Source organism: Centruroides sculpturatus, unplaced genomic scaffold (assembly GCF_000671375.1).
Source record: "Centruroides sculpturatus isolate CEXI.00-Female unplaced genomic scaffold, Cexi_2.0 scaffold367, whole genome shotgun sequence".
Lineage (NCBI taxonomy): Eukaryota > Metazoa > Arthropoda > Arachnida > Scorpiones > Buthidae > Centruroides > Centruroides sculpturatus.
In genome coordinates, this window is record NW_019384575.1 from 463,667 (window position 1) to 473,180 (window position 9,514).

At 22.5% G+C, this 9,514-nt stretch overlaps 1 protein-coding gene across 1 annotated transcript in view; it reads left to right on the top strand.

The window, feature by feature from the left end:
• The window catches only part of LOC111624326 (TGF-beta receptor type-1-like), a 55,909-nt gene continuing 46,395 nt past the window's right edge, over nt 1-9,514 (top strand). The window contains exons 1-2 of the mRNA XM_023367148.1: nt 1-375; nt 8,286-8,348. Of these exons, the coding sequence (XP_023222916.1) occupies nt 315-375; nt 8,286-8,348 (124 nt within the window). The 5' untranslated portion in view covers nt 1-314. The remainder of the gene's footprint in view (nt 376-8,285; nt 8,349-9,514) is intronic.

Here is a 9,514-nt window from a genome sequence, read left to right on the forward strand (position 1 = left end):
CTCTCCACGTGATCAGATGAAGCCGATTTCGATGGACGTCGCTTCTTACGAAATTATCGCTATCGGTCGGCAAAAACAGGCGCGACTTTTATCAGTTTCGAAAAGTATAAACATAAATTAAAAGCGGGTTAACTTAACTTGGTAATTAGGCTCCGTACGATGGACAAATCTGTAGATTTTTCTTTAATTCACCGACGTAACTAGGCCTAATCGAATTTATATGAAGGGGAAAAAATCGTCTAAAAACTGAAAATAGAGGGGAAAAATGCTGGAAATTGTGCCATTTTCTCAATTCGAACGTTAGTTTATTGATAATGATCTTCGGAGTATGTTTCATGAGCTGGTTGCTGATATGCAGCTCAGTTAGTACAACAGGTAAGATTTTTCATTGTATCATTGTATACATTCCAACACAGAGCTTAATACACAGAACAGAACATAACACAGAACAGAACATAACACAGAACAGAACACACAACACAACACAGGATACAACACGCTAAAATACACACGATTCAATTTAACTTCACTTAAACAAAGAAAAAAAAAACCGTGTTTTTTTTAATGCCAGTCTGTTCTGTTAAAAAAAAAATGACTTGTGTTTTGTTTGCTTGTAGTGTTAATTATAAATCACTTGCAGTATATTCTATGGATTTCAAGCGTTTTCTGGATTGAGTGTGTGTGAAAATAGTAATCGGTGATTAAAATTCGAACAGTTGTTTAGTAAGAAAACTAAGCATTCCATTAACATATGAACCATCTGGGGATGAGCTAAATGTGCATCTTCGCAGTCAGGCTAGATGAATTTCAAAACTTTGAAGTCTTTTAGGAGTTAAATATACTATAGAATACAGAGAAAAACACGAGTAAAAAAAAAAGTACATTGCACTGTAGTCTAAAATATATCTTTTGTGTTTGATTGTTGCGTTGTCATTGTTAGATATAAATCTTTATTTTTTGTAAGTTATGTTACAAAAAATTTTTTGTAAGTTTGTATGTTACCCAGTAGAAAATTACTTTGAATAAAAATTCATTAGGTATTTTGGAACAGTTTCAAAATTAAGAACTGGAATTGTGTAAGAGTATAATTTATTTGGAATTTGTAATTTTTATTTTTATGTATGTATGTATGTATAAATACATCGATAGCCACATTTTTATATATGACATAATTGTGACCAAATTATAATGTTTTATAAATGTATTAAACTTTATTACGTCGTAACTTCTAAGTAGACAATCTATTTATTAAATAAAACTTGTACCTTCGTTTTATATGTTTTATAAGTATTATTTGAATAAGTATAAATTCAAGAAAATTACATGTATAGTGAAAAGAATAGTTGTTACAGATTTTTATAATTAACTAATATAAAAAAAACACTTAATATCTTGATAAATAAATATATTTTTTTGATTGAATTTATTATCTCAGAACTTATACATATTTATCTATGAAAAATCACTATATTTTAGTTTAAATTAGTGACAAGTTTATTATTTATTTGAACAAAATAATTCTAATAAAAGATTGTATAAAAATGATAAAAATAAATGATTAATTTCTATATCTGGAAATTTTATATTAAAACTTATTTATTTTTTAATATAGAATATATATAATATGTAATAACATAATTTTATTTTTATCGTATAATGCATAAATATAAAATTGTCCAATTTAACCTAACCTAAATGCTTTTAATCTAGATCTTGCTTTTTATTTCATGTATGGAGCACATAATTGGTTTCATTGCTATTTATTAAATGTCTATTATTTTATTATTTATTTAAATTTTAAAAATCAATGGCCTGTTTTATTTCGTATTTACAGAAATCATTTTAAGTGATTATATATAATATATTTATCATTATTAATGAATGGGATTTTCAAAAATTCTTTAGGATATTCGGAAATATTTTCGATTGCTTTTATTAAACTTCTTTTTTAATAATTACCTTGGGTTATTTAAACAATGTAAATATTGTTTTTATGTATTAAATTATATACGATTTTCATTTTATTCATATTTGTTTTGGATGATATGTGAAGAAAATACAGTATTAAAATGAATAATTGCTTGAAAAAATTACTATTTTTCAAATTTATAATTGCTTTATCCAATTAAGCACAAAATTGTTTATAGAAATAAAACATGATTTGTTGATTTTATAAGTTAATATTATTTAGATTTCTCGTATGTACTCTACTAGAATTTCACCAATTTTTGGTATTGGTTTGAATTAAATTATAAATGGGTAATTTTAAAGCACGAATCATTTTGATAATAGAATAAAAAATGACTTTTTAAGTAAAATACATTTGTTAAAATTTCGCTTTCATTAGTTTTAAAAGATTGGTAATAATCAAGAGATTATGATTTGAAAAATTTAAAAATTAAATTGAATTATGAATTAATATATTAGAAAGAAAGATTTAAAAGTTATCATTTAATCTTCTCTATACTTTATATGCAAAATGTAATTTTATTTTTATACAACTTAAGTTTTACCTTATTAATATGTAACATTCTTAGTCTTTACTATAATTATATGTGAATTTATTCAAATATTATATTAAAGTATAAGAAAAGCTAATTAATGACTAAAATAAAGTTTTAAAAATGGACTTTTAATTCTGATTAGTTTTATATTTCCTTTTAAAAAAATAATTATAGTACATCAGAATCTTAAGATAAAAATTAATTTGATAATTTTAAACGGATATAAAATTTCTGTTTATAATTATATATTAATACGAAAAAGAGATCTTATCAAAAATGAAATTAAATTAATAATTTTTATTAGTTAATTTTCATAAAATGTTATTAAACAATAAACATTTTATTAAAGAGAATTTAAAAATTACAATGTCATTAGTATCACGATAAAAAAAAAATGTTAAGACAAAGTAGTCGAGTAGTTTTGTTATTTTAAAATTTTAATAATAAAATATGATTTAATATTTATAAAATTAATCTTATCAAAATCCTCTATTTAATATCCTTTATTATGTATGCATAATTTTTATTATCGAATATTTTTAAAGAAAATTTAAATGCATAATATTTTAATTATGAAGAACATTCTGTTCAATATTTCAAAATAATTACTACTCAATATAATCATTTATACATTATTAATAAACAGGTTATTGCAATTTTAATATTGATATTATAATTTTCTATTTTATTACATGCAGATATATATAAATTTTTAAGATAAAAATTTAAAATTTTTCTCTTTATTTCATTTATAAATTATATTTTAAAATTAGTCAATATGGATGAAATTAAAAATGATACTTTTCAGTTACGTTTTTTTACGTATATTTGAAAGCTAATATAAAATTATCTTGACATTGAAGTTTGTTTTCTGTATTTGAAATTTAATATCTACATGAATTTGATTTTTATAACTTAACTATTATTAAATTGTAATAGTTTATATAACATTTATTTTAATTATTAAACACAGGAATGAAATAAGTTGCAATGAAAAATATAAAGGTAAATACCGGCTTCTTAATTACATTTTAATTATGGCATTATGAAGAGTGAATAATGCCTAAAATTGATTTTAATTGTTTACATTACAAATACTTGAAATTTTTCTCTTTTTTTGTATTTTTCGATATATATATTTACTTGATTGGTGGGAGATCATAAACGAGGACAGGCTATAAATACTGTTTTCGTTGCTGTATCGATCACCTTTGTTTGTAAATAAAATTGTCTGAAAAATTTATCGAAAAACGTTATTTTTTTGTAAAGAATTTTGAAAGCAACAATTAGTTTCTAAAAACAGAAGAAAAAAAAAATGAAGATTGTGAAGTTTATCTGTTTTTTTAATCAGCACTTCAGACATTTTTAAACTTTAAGATTTTATAAAAAAGAATGATAAATGTAAAATAAATATCTTAGAAAAAGATAAGATCATGACTATAGATCTTACTAAATATATATATAGATATCTAGTTTGAAACATAATTTAGAAACACCTGCAGCTTTTTTATGTAATTTTTTTCATTTAGAAAACTTTTATATATTTAAAAAAGTCATTAACTTTCATAGTTTTAATATGCAGATGATGATACATATGAAATGAAGAATATTAAACATTAACATTTTCTAGTAATTTTGCAGCAGAAAACATTATTAGATGTAAATATTATTAAAAAAATTTGAAGTTATGTTAGTTTGTCTCTTGTTTTCAATCAAATAGTTGAGATAATTTATTAAATTTCAAAAATAATAATAATAAGCTATTAAAAATGTTATCATTCATTGTTATCTAATCATTTCATCTAGCTCTTCCAAATACATATTGAGAGTGATTCACTTCAGTAAGCAATAATACAAGTGGATCATACAGTTCTAATCTCTAAAACTATATTAAAAGACATTCCTTTGACTAATATGTCTGAAAAATATCATATGATACTATTTGTAGATGAGTGTTTTTTATGATATTGATTGATATTTAATAATCGGATTATGTTTTGCCAATTTCTTATTGTATTGAGTTTTTGTTACAACCATCAATATAAAATGTAATGAATAAAAATGTGATTAACATACATTATCATAGTAACTGTCATCTAGAAAAAAAAAATTGTTGACCTTATTTCTATATCCTGTTTTTATATGATTATAATTTAAATTTTTAAAGCCTAATTAAGTCAAAGCATAATGAAGAGAATGTGTAAATTAATTGCAAACTTATTAAGTTTTATTATTTAAATAACCATTTGTAAAAGGTTATATTTAATGTTACATAGAAGGTTATATATATTTTATTTTAAAAACTTTTTTATGTTATCGAAATGCTATTTCAGTAGAGAATATATTTATTATTTTTTTTTTGTCTGTTAGAGAATAGTACTTTTATAAAATTTGTCTATGTGAAAGTTGTCAAGTGTTCAATGATGCTTTTTATTTGTTGAAAACCAGCTATGTAGATTATTGTATACAATAAAATTGAAAACATGACAGATTAAACTCAAAAGATTGTTCATAATACAATTAATTAATTTTAACATATTTATCTAAAAGCATTAATAAATTTATTTACATATTTTACCTAGTATAATAATTCATGTTTTATATAATAATATATTTTGTAATTTTAAACAATATATAGTCAGCTGCTAAATGCATATGAATATTGCTAAATAATTTATGGTAATATATTCATTTGGATACATAGAACTCCATCTGTTACATTTATCCTCATCTGGACTCTGGTTGAGAGATGGGACTTGGTCACATCCATGATTTTATGTTCAAGGAAGACCCTCTTAGTGCCTGCAGGAAAGAATGAATAAAAAAATAATTAAATTTATATATTCTAATTTCATAATGTTAAAACTCTCTCAAATATTTTTGTGATGCTATTTTAAATAATAGATGACAACAATGTATCATTCGCGGTTTCTAGGCTTATAAACTTCTGAAAAAAATGGCCACTTCAGTTGCATGCTGTTTTTCAAGGTTTAGATTTATTTTCTAATCTATAAAATAGATTACATGAATCTATGTTACAGATTGTGAAATAAATCGAAATTATAAAATGAAGAAGAAAAAGTAGAAGAAAATTTTTTAAGCCACGAAGTAAACAAACAGGCTCAGCAGGTAGCTGCGATTTATGAAATTCTAGTGGCTGCTAAAAATTCATATTCCATGCAGGCAATAATAGAATTGTAGCATATAATATAATGAAATTGTATTTTTTATGATTTTAAAGAAAATTTTACAATAATAGTTTTAAATGGAGAGCAAACTTTTAGTTATGGTAGCATCAATTGTCAGACACAGTGAAGAAATAGTTGCATATTTAGAAGAAACATTATGGATTGAGAATGATTGTTTAAATTTTTCTTAAGTTGAGAAATGATAGAATTAAACATTTGTAAACCAAGATACATTAAGATTTTAAATTGTTTCTATATTACCATTTTCAAGTTATTTCCTCCTTTGGCATTCTTTAAAATCCACATTAATTTACGATATTTTGAAGAAACTAGTAAAATTCATACTTTGCAATTCTAATTTTGTTTTTTTAAATTCCATTTGTATACAGTTTATCTATGAATTTTCTTTTAATTCTAATCGCTTAAAGCTTTTTTATTATAATAATAAAGCTTATAAGAATTATAATAAAAAATTTATAATTTTAAAGTAATTTGTGTTTCAAATATACAGAAAATACATAAATTTTTCTGTATTTATACTACTGGTACACTGTAGAATGATAAATTCATATTTTATAAATAAAATAATATAGTTTTCAATACTATATTAGCAATAATTTATTCATGCAGAAAAATTTGCTGAATGATTCAGAGAATTCAGAAAAATATATACAAAATTTATTTTTAAAAAAACTAATTTGAATTTTACATCACATGCATTTTAAATTAAAATTAAATTTTAAAAATTTAAATGATAAATTTTCAAACATTTAATCATAAGATAATAAATGTGTTTAAAATGAACTAGATTTAAATTATTAAGTTGCATACATAATATTCACTTTTAAAAATGTGTTTAAAATTGGTAAAATATGTTAAATAAAAATAATGGCTTATGAAATCCAGCAAATACTTTAAGAACGTTTTAGACTAAGAATTAATGGGCCTTCATGAATTAGATCCAAGCCAAATTAACAGAATTGAATGTATAAAAACATTTGATAATAAGTTTAAATATAATGGTAACAATAAGAAATAACATAAATAAAATTTGTTTAAAAAGAATCCCCATTTTATCAATTAATGTTGGTAAAATAGTAATCTTATTTATTATTACCGTTACTACTATTTCGAATATTTGGTAATTTTAAAATCATTTCAAATTTTACTATAAATTGCTATTATTTCTTAATCTAATACTAATGTTCAGTTAACAATGACAATTATATTACAAGCAATGTTTATTAAAATTAAATTTTGTAAACATATGTTTATAGGATAGCATTTATATTTTATTAAAATAGTACAATGTAACTACACTCTCAAGAGAAACAATTTATTGTGATTAGTTACATAATATAACATTGCAATACAGTTTACTTAAAGATTAATACATAAATGCTAGTAATTTGTAACTTGTAATTGTATGCTATAATAATTTTAAATACGTCGGTTTAATGGAACGAGCTCATTCCCAGTTTGACCATTTTAATAAGTCAAAAACATATATTTTATAAACCTTTATATACTTTATATATGTACAGAGCAATATTAAATGTAACAGACGCTGTTTTATTACATAATTTTAATTTATTAAAATTCTTAGATATGATAATATAGAAATTTTGTGGACATGAAATATTTAAGAAAGATAAGAATTGAAATTTTTTAATTAGCTTATTCTTTTAAATTTAATGATTTATAGTGTTTAAAATATTGATAAAATATCATTGTTTGTTTTCTATTTTTAGAATATAGTAATTAATTTTGCTGTATTATTTAATCAATGAATTAAAAATATACATAAGGAAATCATAACAATATAAAACAAATCTTAAAAATATGATTTATATAAGAAATACAGTTGACAGATGTTTAATGGGTTGTATTGTTTGTAATTTAACGCAACAAAAAGTCTGCCTGGAAACTTTGTGTATTCTATTCATTATATCATAGTAATATATGAGAAATATTTCTTGCTTTTGATTGTAAATAACTAAATAAAATATATATGTACAAAATAACTATAAAATGAAAATGTAAGTAATAAGACTTAAAACTGCAGAAAACTTAGAAATGGTGACATATAAATAAAATTTTGTCAATTTAATATATAATTAAAACTTTCAAATATTGTCTTGATTTTTCTAAATGGTTAATTAATAATTCTATTTCAACTAATGATTTTATTCTTTATTTATTTATTTTTTCTTGAACATTAATAATATCATTCATTTTTGTATAATTTAAAAATACTCTGAAAATAATTAATATATTTACTTTATATTTAATTTGATCATCAAATAATAATTTATCAGATATTTATAAAATGAAATTTTTTAAAACTTTATAGCAATGTTTTTACTATTTTTTTTAATTATGAATCAGTCAAAATTAGATTAATATGTTTACTCATGTAATTGGAAAAATTTAAAATTTTATTATTTAATTTAATTTAAATGATTAATTTATTTTAAAAAACAACTGTTTTTTTTATTGTGTTAAATTTTTATTAGTTAATAATAAATAAAATGGATTAGTAAAAATTTATTTTAGAAACTAAAATGTAATGTAGTTTATTTTCTTTTTATAGGTAAACCTACTTCAGAAGCAAATATGACCAGATCACCAAATATTACCAAAATTCAAAATAGATGTAAGTATCCATTTTGTTTTTCTATGAGTAATTGATAAGTTACAACTATTCACAAAACTGGTTGAATAAACACAAACAAAAACACCACAATAAGCCTTATTATCACCAGCATGCATTCCAAAATAGAACATTGAACCATAGAGACCTGAAGTAGATCCGACATTAACTCGAAAATGTTTGTCTGAATTTAAATTATATTAAAGCTCTGTGCTGGTGATACATTAAGGTTTATTGTCTGTTTTTTTTTTGTTAGTAATTGATAAACAATATATTTCATGTATCCTTGGCACTATATTATTATCAACTTAGGAAGTTGAATCTTTAACTGAATAATAAGAAATGTTTTTGTCCTGCTCCCAGACAGTTTCAATTTACGATAGAGATTGATGATATTTATGTTCATTTTATATGAATTGTAAACTGTATTTGTCCCAGATTGGGATGAAAATGTTTATTATTTGGTTAAAACTTTGGTTTTCTGAAGTAACCATTTTAGTATTGGTAAAAAATATATGTAATTTAAATAAGAATTTCTGAGAAAGTACAGTAGATCCCCCTATAAAAGCGTTTCCTATAGTTATGATTCCTATAAAAATTGTGGCATTATCCGTAAACAACGGTAAAAATAACTCCTATAATACGTAAAACGTCATCGGGCAGCCGAACTACTTACCCGCCGTCCGTAGCGCCACGCTACGGAGAGATTTCTATCGTCTGGACAGTATTATATAAATTATATATAAATTAGGTACTGTACATATAATTATATATTAATTATATATAAATTAGGTACTGTATATATAATTATATATTAACTTAATTTATTGTAACTTTATTATAATTAAATATATATTTTTCGCCGTCTAGCGTCACGCTACGGCGAGTTAGGCGACCTATCGTCTGTTTAGTACTGTAATTTTATACATTTCTTGTGAAAGAAACATTTCTTATTTAACGGCCATAAAAATTATTTATATTAATGATGTCTCCAAAGGTCAACGAAGTTTTAGCAGAAAAATAATATCAGAAATAGCGGCCGCAATTTGATGCGCTGTTCCGCGACGAAACCAAGCTTTAGCAACGAGCGTAGTCAAAGGGTACACACTCGGTAAGTAATCCTACAATTTTTTGTTTATAACGTAGTTTATACGGATTATTTTTAAAAA